General features: G+C 44.1%; 7 protein-coding genes across 7 annotated transcripts; 2 read left to right on the top strand and 5 right to left on the bottom strand.

Annotated features, from left to right (window-relative positions):
* Positions 1-466: 466 nt before the first annotated feature.
* Positions 467-895, bottom strand: COCVIDRAFT_46009 (hypothetical protein; the record flags this gene model as incomplete). The annotated part of the gene is made up of 1 exon (XM_014695982.1): positions 467-895. A coding segment is annotated over one exon (429 nt), but the record flags the coding sequence as incomplete, so codon positions are not given.
* A 1,601-nt stretch (positions 896-2,496) lies between these two features.
* On the bottom strand, positions 2,497-3,130 carry COCVIDRAFT_20286 (hypothetical protein; the record flags this gene model as incomplete). The annotated part of the gene is made up of 4 exons (XM_014695967.1): positions 2,497-2,704; positions 2,739-2,757; positions 2,863-2,911; positions 2,972-3,130. The coding sequence occupies 4 exons, from the start codon at positions 3,128-3,130 to the stop codon at positions 2,497-2,499; spliced, it is 435 nt and encodes a 144-aa protein (XP_014551453.1).
* A 454-nt stretch (positions 3,131-3,584) lies between these two features.
* Positions 3,585-4,367, bottom strand: COCVIDRAFT_112827 (hypothetical protein; the record flags this gene model as incomplete). The annotated part of the gene is made up of 1 exon (XM_014695981.1): positions 3,585-4,367. The coding sequence occupies one exon, from the start codon at positions 4,365-4,367 to the stop codon at positions 3,585-3,587; it is 783 nt and encodes a 260-aa protein (XP_014551467.1).
* A 256-nt stretch (positions 4,368-4,623) lies between these two features.
* On the top strand, positions 4,624-5,362 carry COCVIDRAFT_112845 (hypothetical protein; the record flags this gene model as incomplete). The annotated part of the gene is made up of 2 exons (XM_014695980.1): positions 4,624-5,105; positions 5,161-5,362. 2 exons carry the CDS (start codon positions 4,624-4,626, stop codon positions 5,360-5,362), a joined length of 684 nt encoding a protein of 227 aa, XP_014551466.1.
* Positions 5,363-5,570: 208 nt separating this feature from the next.
* On the bottom strand, positions 5,571-6,552 carry COCVIDRAFT_112862 (hypothetical protein; the record flags this gene model as incomplete). The annotated part of the gene is made up of 4 exons (XM_014695979.1): positions 5,571-5,797; positions 5,853-5,953; positions 6,012-6,261; positions 6,318-6,552. 4 exons carry the CDS (start codon positions 6,550-6,552, stop codon positions 5,571-5,573), a joined length of 813 nt encoding a protein of 270 aa, XP_014551465.1.
* Positions 6,553-7,907: 1,355 nt separating this feature from the next.
* COCVIDRAFT_20283 (hypothetical protein) lies at positions 7,908-8,984 on the top strand (the record flags this gene model as incomplete). The annotated part of the gene is made up of 4 exons (XM_014695966.1): positions 7,908-8,169; positions 8,240-8,466; positions 8,522-8,713; positions 8,760-8,984. 4 exons carry the CDS (start codon positions 7,908-7,910, stop codon positions 8,982-8,984), a joined length of 906 nt encoding a protein of 301 aa, XP_014551452.1.
* Positions 8,985-9,301: 317 nt separating this feature from the next.
* On the bottom strand, positions 9,302-10,379 carry COCVIDRAFT_112823 (hypothetical protein; the record flags this gene model as incomplete). Its single annotated transcript, XM_014695978.1, has 6 exons — positions 9,302-9,468; positions 9,533-9,626; positions 9,685-9,715; positions 9,774-9,873; positions 9,925-10,089; positions 10,139-10,379. The coding sequence occupies 6 exons, from the start codon at positions 10,377-10,379 to the stop codon at positions 9,302-9,304; spliced, it is 798 nt and encodes a 265-aa protein (XP_014551464.1).
* Positions 10,380-13,234: the final 2,855 nt, after the last annotated feature.

Below are 13,234 nucleotides of genomic sequence, written 5' to 3'. Positions count from 1 at the left end.
GTTTAGCCTTTCAGTTCTGCAGTGAACTTCGTCGTATGATACGGGAAGGAGCTTTTGATACACAATTAGACTATCAGTGGAGACTTAACCATAATAGCTGATCCTTCTACTCCACCGCTTCCGTATCTTTCTGTAGGTTTAGGCAGCTTAAAGTTTGACAATTCACTTATAACAACCATCGCGTTGACTAAGTGCGTCCAAGAATATCGCTTAAGATTGTTCAATTAGGTAGATACACGTTAGGAAACATCGAGGCGAACATCTGATACATAGTGCAAGTGGGCTACAACAATAGTACAAAATGTTTCAATGATACACATACTGGGTCAACAGTCTGGAGTCTACGGTGCTGCACCCGCTGAACCCGACAACAATAACAACGAAAACATGCAGCTGAAGCACGCATGAGAGCGAGCCAAAACAAACATACCAACTAATGCCTAGTATGCACCTCTCTCTCACCAATTATACAATCTAGTTGCCACCTTCCAGCATGCAAAGTTGTCCCTGTCTGCAACACAACTTGCGTAGCATTTGGCGCGCCCACACGATGCAAACAGTGCTGAACATGCTCCACCGAACGAGAATCCGAGTCCAAAACATACGGCTTCTTCAGCCGTGCGCGCAGTTGCTTTGCCCACAGATACGTGCAGTGCTGGTAATGAAATGTACCATTTGTGTATATCGTGCGATACAATCCTAACCTTGCCTCAGCCTCACTAAGTGGCTGCGTCCCAGCACGGTCGTGGAAGAATGCAAAGTTGTTTTCGCGCAGGAATTGATTGGACAGCTCTTCATCATAGCATGGTGGGTGCACCCAGCCGGACATCATGAGGTCAAAGATGCATCCGTTTTTTGCGCATTGCTCCGGTGTGCGCCCGCATTCACCCATGCTGGTTGATGTCGGCGACTCTGCGGGGCCGGACACATTCATGGAGAGCGTGCTGATAATACTGCCAATTGTGAAGCAGGTAAGTAATGTGAGAAGGCTAATGGCTATGGCGCGGTATTGTCGTTGTTGTATAATGCGGTGTGCGGCTGTGGAGTTGGACTTTTCTTGGTCGTAGGCATGTGGGTAAGGGTCGTTGTCGTCATTGTCGCTGAGGTCCAGAGAATGAGAAGGAGAGGCATGGGCAAGGTCATCGTCTCTCAGGAGCGAGGCAGTTTGGTCCATCTGGTGCAGTGTGTTGGTATCAATGAGAAGAAAGGAGGGACAATATAATCAACGAGAACAGACGAGTGAAAGAGTGCTTACGATTATGGTTTTTTTGTGGACGTAACTGGGATTGGGAATTCCAAAGAGATATGCAATGGGTGTCATATGAAGAATAGCCGAAGAATAGCCAGCCCACGCAGGGAGAAGCGTGTAGGTTCCTTTATGCCAAGCAGACTATGTTCTGGATGTACCCTACTGGGATTCGCAATGAGAAAACATTCATCTCCTTCCAGCCGGGTCCTGTACTAGAGTTGTCCTCTCGAATGATTATCGCGTTGTAGGCATATTGAACTGTTAAAGCGAGCAAATCATCACCCCGAAAATGGTATCAGGGTCAACTGGTCACAACATAGATCAAAATCTTCATCAATTGCGATAGATTTGTAAGATTCTGATACGAGAAATCTATGTGAGCATCTATATCCTATTGAATAAAATACACAGCCATGACGATAGCTAGGATGTAAGTAAGCTACAATTCTATGAATTACATAGTATTTGGTATATTTTCAAGGATTCGTAAAGAAACGATTCCTCACTACTGGGAAAAGCATATACACTTGTATCTTCAGATTGAGAGTTTTATCTAGTTGGAAGATTGAAACTTCACAGGTTTACCCGGGAATTTCGGGCCTGTTCACTTCTCCGTTCTCCGTTTCCGTATTGTTTCTTGTTTTAGGTTTGGAGCGTTGATAAGGAAGGGCAGGCTAGCGTTGCAGCTGGGTCTATCTCGATTAAGATCCGAAACAGAGGGGGTAATCAGTTGGAGCCCCGTTTTGTGGTCACATAGGAAGAAGTAGCAAGCTTCGTCTCCAGAACTAGCAGCAACATGGAGAAAATATAGTATCAGTACTATACAGGTCCTATGTTAGTATAACAGAGCTAACCAAAACTACTGCCGTTTGGGACTGGAAACCTTTATTGTTCGACCATGACGCCGTTTCCGCTTTCGTTTCTCAGACGGAGTTCAAGTAATTACCCGCTTACGTTTAGCAGCTAGGAAACAGAGGCGGTGATCAACGCGCCCTTAATCTTCTTTCGAAATAACAGTACACACAGCTAGGCAAAAGACAGCATTACGTACTGCTGAAGAGACTCCGCTTGTATTGTAGGGTCTTTGAGGTAGAAGTTGCCCTCTGAAAGAATTTCACCAACAAAACCCATGCACTCGAATGAACAATTAATCCTCCTAGGTCGTATAAGTATGACTTGAAGAGTCTCCAGATTGTTGATCAACCAGTCACAACCACATCCACAACAACAGTCCTACTCTTCTTACACTACCTAACGCGCCAATCAACCTCCATTTCAAAATGAAGTTCTCCATCGCTCTTCTTGCCATCTTCGCTGCCCTTGGAGCTGCCGGCCCCACTTTCCTCAACCTCGCTACTCGTGATGATTGCCCCAACGGATGTGGCGAGACTCCTTGTTGCAGCGTTGACCGATGCTGCTACCCTTGCCGGGAGGGCTCGGATGCCGACTGTTCCCCTGTGGTAATTCTTATCCTCCCGATTAGACTTACCGTACAGCTGACTTATCGACTGCAGGTTACTGAGTAATGTATTTCCGACCAAGAGATGAAAATCGACAGACTAAGTAAATAGTGAGCGGCCTTGTCATGTGAAAGTCTTAGATTGTTCACTGACGCTTTTTTAGTTGGATTTCTGTAGAAAGACTGGTTTCCCAATTCGTCTTCTAGAAATTGATTAGCCAGGCGCAATGTTGGTGAGCGCTGGTAGTTTGATCGTTTTGTACCTTAGATTGAGGACGCTGCCCTATCTCTATGAATTGCAATTCATGCCTCACTGAACATTGTCTTCTTGCAAAAACATTAGCCTTTTCTGTCGTGCTACTCTTGTATCTCCTAGGGGCTGCTAACATGCGCTGTAATGCCTTCTTTGTCGATACTGGCATCTTTGAAAAGTATAACAAAGCCTTGCTACAGCCTGTTCATATACTCCACTCCTTATGTGATTACAAGAGATATTCTCATGATTCTGAAATTACCATTTTCGCAAGGTCCGTCTCTGCATTATCATTACTGAAACGCTTGCTCAATGAAATACTATAGGCTACCCCTCTTAATTTCAACATTTGGATAAGAAAGGATTTGTTGCATACTTCGGATTCACTCATCATGGAATGAGTGAAACCAGTAACCATTTTGGAGTCCAGCATTGAAGGGTAATCAAGTCTAGAAACGATACCTAACATGAAAGCAGATTTCTACAGTGATAACTGTTTGATTGTAAAATACGAATATCTGTATAGACTTCATGTATATAATGCTTGAATAATGCACTTGAAAAGGGTTATTCAAGTCAATTTGCATTTGCCGTGGATATCCCTGTTCCCACTAGTCCATCGGTCATGCAGGTCTACTAGCGACGAATTGCCTGACAGAATCCCAGTCTCTGCAGGTATGTACCACATCTGACTGCACAAAGCTTCTCCTATGACCTTCGTACCAAATGACCGGTATAGGAGTGAGGTCGGCATGACACATTAGTTGTTGCCTAATGTGATCAATACAATGATCTCGATGACCTCTATCGGGATATGCTAGTTTTGTCCGATTGTTGAAGTAGTGGTTTCGATCAAGAGCTCTCCTCAGCTGTTCCACACAGTGAAGAGCATGAAAGACGTCAAGGCCAGTCAAGTAGCCTACGCCATCGGGGTGTAAATAGAGTCCGTGGGGGTTTCCAAATGTCTGTACGGCCTCTGCTTCAGTGATCGTAAAGTATCGACCTCGAAGCAAATCCTCCCATGCTGCATCAATATCTTCGTTTGGTGGGCCGGCGTAGGTGGGCTCGGCAGGATTGTTGACATGATAGCCAGTTCCATTATCGTACCACCTTGGGCCTCCCCAAAACATAGACTGTTTCTCGTGGATGTACGGCTTCGCAGGACCAAACTCTGTTGAAAACCCTTTGTTGAAAGAACCATGTTGTAAAGTGACTTCTTGAGAAGCTGACTTTATTTTGAACAGCTGGACTAGGAGGAATGCAGTGCTGAAGGCGAAGGCGCAGGCGAGAATCCACCCTAAATACAAGATGTTGGATGTTCGGGGTGGTTGGTCCAATAATACATCCGAAACATTGTCGTCGCTCTGCTGGACAGATTTGTATTTCGGCCTACGTAAGAAGTTCATGGCAGCAGCAGGAATGTAGAGCGTGAGATCAGTGATGAGGTTTATTGTAAACGTTACCATTCGTACAACTACGAGAGTCTGATTTAATAGTGTGGACATTGTTTCGCAATCTAATTCACGGAATACGAGCATGTGCATGAGTGTGTGGGGCACTGCTTAGGGATTTCCATTGCGACAAGGCACAAGGTACAAATACGCCCATTCCTAGGCTACAAGCGATATCTCTCTGATCTTTCGAACACAGCATATGCGCAACATGAATCTAAACGATGACTTGGAAAAGCCGCTCATGGGAAGATCTTGCGATAGCGAACAATCCGAATCCTCCACACTCCTAGAACATCGAACACTCGGACTTCAGAAAAAGATACAAGCAAGAACACGATGGTCTTTGTACCTGCAGATAACAACCCTAATCACAACATTGACTTGGATATCTTTGTTCATCTGGAACCAAAATGAGAGAAGCACATCTCCATTCGCTTTGATCGAAAGAGGGCACTGTGGCTGGTCAGTAGAAGAAGCCAAAGCTAACGACTGCGTTTACGACATCATGATGTCTTCTTGGATGCCGCGACCATGCTATGACGAAGAATTATCCGAAAGCTTTCTAAGAGCCAACAACTTCACGTATTGGACATTGAATCAGGGGGGGGAAGAGGTTCCCGAAGCAGAGGTTAAAAAGGGAGAATTTGATATTCTTTTCACACATGGGACGTATCATTATCAACACTGCATGTAAGTATACAAACTCCGTTGATTTGATATGGTAGGCTGACACATATCAACACAGCTATCTTTGGAAGTTGCAAATGAAGGCACAAAAGTCAGCTGTAAGGGTCCTTGACTCGATCTCAAGAAGTCAAGCACACATCGCACATTGTCAAAAGCTACTGACACCTGACCTTTCGTCGCACACTTTGTACCAGCTACAATCAAAGACTGGGACACCCATACACGTTAAACCAAAGCGACAAACTTGTTGGGAAGGGTAGTAGTGATTGGAAAGGAAGAAAATGCATCATATCTGTAAATAGCTCAAGCTTATCAGCAGAAGATATAACTTTACTCTTAATCATCAAACCTTCTCTATATTGTTAAATGCTCCAATTAAGCAGTCGTTTACTTGTGCAAGATACAATAACAATCTCTATTAGTCTTTCCAAGTCCTAACCTTATTCCAATCCAATTCTACGCCGTAATTCATGGAGAGGACACTTGGGGATGCAATGGAATTCGTTCGCTTCGTGGCACTGCGATAGTACCATTGTATCGTGCTTTCGAGAACTCGTGCAGCTTTTCAAAGTTTCTGCACGTGTGTAGCTGCTTTGGATTGATATACTGCCCACGCCGGTCATGCCATTCACTTGGAGAAATGACGGATGTTGCTTGGCATTGTATCACTTGTCGCAAGTGATCAATACAATGTACTGATTGTAAGGTCAGTTCATGGAAGTGTATATTGTGGGGTTCGCCAATGCTTACATTGGTGTACTGTACCACGATATTTCTCTTCGGGATAAATATCTCGCCTTAGAGCCTTTCTTAATTGGTTTAAACAATGCAAGCAATGGAACAAGTCCAATCTAGGAACAGGTTAGAATCCCAAAAAGATATTCTCGGAATTGGATTCGTCGAGCTCACGTTCCTGTCCAGCCTCCTCTAATTCTGTCCCTATACCTTTCGAAGTCTTTGCCCCAAAGTTTGACGGCTTCGTCTTCGGATACCGAGAAGTAGTGAGACTCGCCCCCAATGATCGCATCCCACGCTGCATCGATCTCTGGAGATGGTTCGCCAACGTATCTAGATGGGCCTAGAACCTCTTCGCCATCTGGTGTGAAATCAACACCCCCGGTAAAGACCGTTTGTGTAAGTTCGAAAACGTGAGACGGAGCTGTGAGATAATTTCGTCAGCAAGTTGTTACAGGCGACGCAGTTTCAGTGACATACTAATAACTCGCTCTTCCGAAAATCCTCTCTCAAAAGAGCCCCATTTACCCGCACGCCATGGTTGTGCGGATGCAAATCCTACGGAATACACAACAATCGTCCAGATGAAGACGATCGATATTGTCAAGATTGGAAATCTTGATTTCTCGTGCCTTCGAAGCGTTGTCTGAGCGCTCTCATCATGATCTTCTTTTGATAGCAGATGTGACTCGCTATGTCTGAATTCATCATCCATTACCTGTCGATGCAACTGGTTCGACAGCAGTCGATCCCAGAAATATGCGTAATCAGGCATTGTTGTACTGTGCAATAACGAGAATCAGCTTGCACAAGTGCTCATGACGATAAATATAAAATGCTGCAAAACTAATGCGAAGATGATGGGACGCAAAGCAACGTCAAGCTGATTCGTGGTATAAATGGAAAACTTTCAGCTTGGATCGACGGCTTGCACAAAGCTCGGTATATAGACAAGATGCTGCTTCAGATTTCTGGAAATGTCAAGCTTTCGGTCTCGCGACATCCACGCGGCCTTTGGCAAATCAAGATCTAGTGCGATCCTTGCAATTACTTGTACATTTAAATATGCAGGACAACGGCAATTCCACGAGAACTAAAAATCACGTGTAAAATGACGTTCATTTCACCCTTTATATAGTGCACATTCTACGGTGTGACGCGAAAACTCTGGCCGGAAAACAACAGTCATAGAAACGGAAGTCGGTGCATTGCAACTTCATTACAACTCCACAGCGTAAGTATTACTTTAGAACTACTGATTGCCTAGCCACTATAAAGGAAATCTTGATTCTAAATTGGAACAAGGTAAGGAGACATTCCTAATTCGGAAACGTGGAATATGTAGTGTTTGAAGGAGCATGTGCCCGTTTAAAGACTACTATAAATAGAATAGTGTAGGCGGATTCGGCAACATTATTGGCGAGAAAACATACTTACTTCCGCCTCATCATGTTGCACATTGGCGTCTGAAGTAACCACATGACTTTTTCGACTGGATCAAAATTACACAAAATGATGATGGTTGCTCAGCGAGCATCTTTGCGAAGGACCTGGGCATAAATGGGCTACGTGATGACCATGAAGCGATTCACAAATAAGTAATTACCGCCACCGTGGCACACACAATGACTCGCTTTGGCGCACGAACTCCCGGTTCTTGCCGCATCTCGGTCATGGGACTTATCTACGATTATCTCATCAACTCGCTTTGTTCTGCGGTGGTACCTGGCACGTTTGTTTGGTACATGTTGATCATGTGTACATGAGCCGAATGTTCCAGTGTGTGATTGATCAGTGACATACCATGTAATTATATGGAACAGATTTTGTTTCTTGGTCGTATTTCCAATGCAGCGGTCATTCTAGTTTTGCGCTGTTCAAATCCAGATGGTACGATTAGCTTGCCATCATTGATACTCAACCGAAATCATGTGACATGGATATGCTCTCTAACGTCATTATATCTGTACAATATGATTTAGAAAAGTGCAAGTTACATCATCTTCCTCCTAGCACGTCTACCTTCGCCTTCCTATCTTCGCTTTTTAGAGCCCCTGCAGGACATTCAACATGATCAGTAAAGGCTCATTACTGGTTTTCGTATCACAAGTTTTCGCTGTCATCGTTCACACCTTGGCCAAATTCCTGGAAACGACTGGCGATATAGACCCTCAGCAAATTCTTCAGGTCCGCATGTTTGTCACTCTAAGTTTAAACAGTCTTTGCCTCAGGACGTGGTATTCGCGCGAGCTTCCACTTGGAAGCTATAACCTCAGGTACCTTTTGGTGTTACGAGTAGTTGGCGGAATCTGTGGTTCATTCGGATTTTACTGTAAGTCTACATACTGTCAGGAGTCCATACAAACTAACTCTTTAAGATTCTCTTTCATATCTAACTCTAGGTGACGCAACAGTTTTAAATCTTCTCGCACCTCTGGGGGCTGGATTTCTGATCTGTAGAAGAATTGATTTGGTTCGTCTCAGTTCGGTAATGATGTGTTTACTCGGTGTTGGACTTATCACCAAACCGGACTTCATTTTTGATCATCTTTACCATGACAGTGAATATCGGCATGCAGTCTCAGGTACTGGTTTCGCATTCTCAATCATGGGTGTCCTTGGTGGAATGGTAAATTTTGCTTGTACCGGAAGCTATATGTCTCTCTACTAATGGATCGAGGCAGATAGCATACTCCATGATCTCAGCTATTGGTGAAAGAGTCCACCCTTTAGCCGTAACAAATTGCTTTGCCACAGGCGTCCTGGTTCTGAGCAGCGTCTGTTTCGCCGTGATACCAGGTATGGAGTATCGTTGGGATCTTAGCACTTTACAATGGATTATCCTTCTACTAATAGGCATCACCGGTTCGCTTATGGTAGGTGCTCCCGAATCTACTTTGTATCATACCAATAATTTCTTAGGAGTACTTTCTTACAGCCGGACTGACCTCAGAACGGGATGGTACTGCGGTATACATGATATCATTGCAAGTGGTTCTGGCACTGATAGCAGATGTGTCTATCTGGGGCACCAACCCAGATGCTTTATCACTGATTGGATCTGTACTGGTGCTGTCTGCCGTTGTGGCGACTGAGAAATGGAAAAACACTGTTGAAAATCAGGAAAATTTCGAATTGAGTTGTTAAGAAATAGTATTTCTGATCACAAAACTAGCATCACTCATGGGTCAGTATTCATTAGTACATAAGTTCTGTTGGACTTTTGATCAATCCTGGAACTACAATGTCTATTTCTTACACAATACACTCAAGTCAGCTTTATCACCCCCATTTTTGTGAGAAATTACTGCTCAGCGCTTTTAGACGCTGTTGTTCGCAAATGATGGTGGTGATCTCATCCAATGAGAAATGTACTCTGACAATTCGAACTTGGCACTGTTCTGACCCGTATAATCACACCTTTTTGCTGACCGTCTCCTTTCTCCCAGTTTCGGAGGTGTTGACTAGACCCTGTTGGCCATCCAGCTCATCATGGCATCGAAATCCCTGCATACGTGCCATTGATCGGTAGCTGCATGGGCTACCTTGGCTTCTGGTCTCCAGGCGAGGAGAGTCCAGGTTAAATCGAAGCTACACGTCAGATGCTGTCGAATGTTTTCCAGGCAGTGGTCTACAATATAAATCATTGATTAGCATGATAATAGGTTGAATTCAATACGTCAAGTGAGCTATACCAAGATGCATTCGATGGCTCATATGATATGGTCTCTCAGGCTCATCAGTGATATCCGTGTAGTAATCTCTGGCAAGCGATTTTCTGATATAATTCTAGGTTTCGTTTTAGTGATGAGTTCGCAAATGGGGGGAAGAGTAACAAACAACGCACCAGACAATGAAGAGAGTGTATGGCACTTGGTCTTTGGTTCGCCGGTTAGATAGTATTTTCACCCTTTCAGAGCAGGAATGGATACGCACTGTATTTCATAGTGTCCATGTCTGAGGTCTTCATCCAGGACTTGGATACCAGAATTCCTTATTTCGTCTGGCGTTAACTTTAAAAACCCGTGTGTGCCGTCTGGTAATGGTCATTTCAGGACTCAGGGTCATTTGAAAGAAATGTGTTTACTTAGCAGCATCTCTTCCCTCCATGCAGCATCAAGCTTTGGACTTGGGGGCGCAAAAAAGTCTGTGCTATTAGGATCTTTGGTAATTGAGTATGATCCGTGCTTATCGATGTTGACTCCTCCGTAAAACTTTTTTCGCTTCAGGGATATTGCCGCACGCGCTGGTTCTACATACCCATCAGCAGCGGTTTTCCTAAGCTGCCAGAGCTTCATTACCTATGTCTGTCACAAAACCAAACTCATAAGTCCCCAGCTCAGACATTTTGTCGATAGTCTCTGTTCTCACAGTAACAAAAATCAGTGCGACAAGAAGGAAAGCGCTTAACCCCCAAGGCAAAGTTGTACTACTACAAAGACCTTTGGTCTTTTTCGTGGTGGCGTCCGTGTGGCGGTCTTCGTGTTCCAGGGCGTCATAAAGACTTCTTTCCTTATTTCGGAAATGGTTGAAGAAATACATATCGATAATGATTGGAAGTGCTGAACAACTGAGCGAAGAATGTAAGCGTAATATATGTAACATATGATCAGACCGCTTGGTGCATCGGTCCAAATTTTTGAAAGATCGGTCATACCTTTGGCCGCACGGCATTGCAATGCCGCCCGAAGAGAGATCCAGATACTACATTTCCAACAAGCATGCATCTGAATCATTCCCTAGATGATACGGCATTCAGAATCACAAGAATCACCACTATATCATTGAACATATCACGTGACGGGAAATATTTTCTTCCGGGAACTTGAATGGTACCATCATATACCAAGCAAGTCTAATTACTCGTTGCCCACTATTGTAATATGTTTTGACAAATATGTGAGCGTTTCAGGCCCAAATACATTCCCCTGTACTTACATTACACATGGAGAGGATATAGCAGTGACCGTGTTCTGCTTATGCAAAACGCTCAGTTCTTTGCATCAAATAAAATGTCGTAAGTAGCAAAACCGAAAGTATCACATTCATGTAGCCGCTCGGTGGGTGCCTCTAGTGCAGTCGTAACGATTTAGCTTCAAACAGTAAGGTGAAATTAGACACATCCGTGTTAAAGGTAAGTGTGTAAATAATCCTTGCTAGGTGTTGCGCTATAAGCATGACGTACTTGCGGATCGTTTGCTGGCTAACTCGAGTTCCTACCCGACCGAAACTAGGGATAAAGCCACTCTCCACGGCTATACATATAAGGAAACAGATCGCCGGGGGGGCCTATGCTAAGGTTGAAGCTATAATGACTTACAACTTTCAATCGGTCCGAGCAGATACAATCACTTGATAGAAATTGCCTCGTGCGTTATCTGGGGACGGCTCGTGACCCACACGAACAAACTAGTGTCTTATCGGTGTACATGGATGACGGTCATGATTCATGCAGTATGGACGAAAGGTCTACGGAATCGAGGAACATGATGTCGCAACGCTGGAGGAAATTGTTATTGTGCCTTTCATGGAAAACAGAACATTGAGACACGTAAGCTACTGTATCAAAAAGGATTGGCATATCTGCACGTGCCGTCTCTACTGACTTCTTCACTTTGCGCGATTTGTCGACTTGCTTAATTGGACTATTGTCGTGTTCCACAGTTATTCAAGTGGCACGATTGAGGTATTTTGTGTCGCGCATTGCATATCTCGGCTAGATTGAGCCGAAATCAGAATGAATTGGTAAATTGCAGACGGGCCGAGGTCATACCTAGGGTGCAAGCGAAGCTACCTAGGTACTACGCTACGACCCAGCAGTATTCGAGCATCATATCAGCACCTGCAAATCAAGTAACATATACCCTGTGCTGGGAAATATATATTCTGCAAAAAAACTGACAACGAACATCAGAAAATGCTTTTTCTGTTGGGATACCCTTCACATCGAGGGTTGTATGTTGGAGTTGGCGGGATTTGTTGTGTCGCGTCCTGAATAGACAGCATGGGCCGCTGATCACAAGACGATTATTACCTAGCATGACCGGCGATCTACGTATCGAATTGAACGACTAGCTGGGCACAAATGTCCATCATTCGCAAAAATACTACCAGGGTTTTATCTACAGGTTTGAATAGGGGTAATTATATCCTTGCTATTCATGACGAACAGGAATTAGCCAACATCTTCACTTCCGGGTCTATAGATGCAAGGTCGTTGTCCCTGTACCGTGGCACCCCGGCTTAGCAAAAGCTTTTCTGCATCAAGCTTTTCTATTTACGGCCATAGGATAACTTCAAGACTGTGCATTTGCCAACGCGTTCTTCTGAACCCTAAATACGAGACATGAGCTCTCACAGGTTGACGGGAATCTTGGGTACCAAGTAACACTCTGGCATATCCTATACGTGAGAAATACGAGGCGCTTAGAAATGATCTTCCTCTCCGCTTACAGGATACTCAAGTCATCCATGAAATTAGTCCTCCCAAGCAAAAGTAGGCTTGAATATGAAAAACAACAACTTAGAAGACTTCTTCTGAGCGCCTTCTTGTTGCATTGTCCTAGGCCGTGCATTGTGCCACGACATCCTTGAAGCCACGCATTCAGCTACATGCTCCAAATTACCATCTAGTGACCGGTACATCTTATCTCCAAAGAAATGTGTTCCCTGCCCCAACCAATCACTATGAGGAGAGGGGTTATCTTCGGATATTCTGCCCAACAAATGGTTTGATAATAAGCTTTTGGGGGCAAGATTGTTTTTTATAGAAAGGCTAGGAAAATGCTATAGTTGACTAGAGTATCTAGTTTGCACTAACTAGAGCTTTTTCGAATCTTCGGGTTTCAATGCAGACATTGAACGACTCATACATAAGAATTACTTACCTTTACAGACTAGCGCCAGGAAAATGTAGCCAAACACCGTGTAGTAAGACCCTAGCGGACCGATATTGGACATTAGCGGATAGTCCTACAACATCAAGACGCGTCATAAAAAGCCGCAGCTTGTAAAACACTGAACAATAGGACGGAAAGCACTAATACTAGCGTGATTCTGAGAATCGCATTCCCCGCACTAGTATAGCACGTGAATCAGATGATGCCGAGAGAGCTTTTCTGGATTAAGCTTTTTTAATTTGCAACGTTAATCTTGTTGAGTTTGAATTGGTGCGGAGATATTTTGGAGTGTCGATCTTGTCGGTATTACCGTACTTTCTCCCGCGAGTGTGCCGAATAGTATTGGAAAGCTAAAAGCAGGCTTACTCTCTACAATAATCTTTTCATACGCCACACTTGCAAACCTATTAGCACCCTCTTCGGAGTATATTTTATCTTATTCAACATGAACGGAGCGAACTCCGATCCCATAGAAGTCCTGCGATGGGTTCTTGAGAA

This window comes from Bipolaris victoriae (genome assembly GCF_000527765.1).
Source record: "Bipolaris victoriae FI3 unplaced genomic scaffold scaffold_138, whole genome shotgun sequence".
Lineage (NCBI taxonomy): Eukaryota > Fungi > Ascomycota > Dothideomycetes > Pleosporales > Pleosporaceae > Bipolaris > Bipolaris victoriae.
This window is presented reverse-complemented; position numbering and strand designations above follow the sequence as displayed.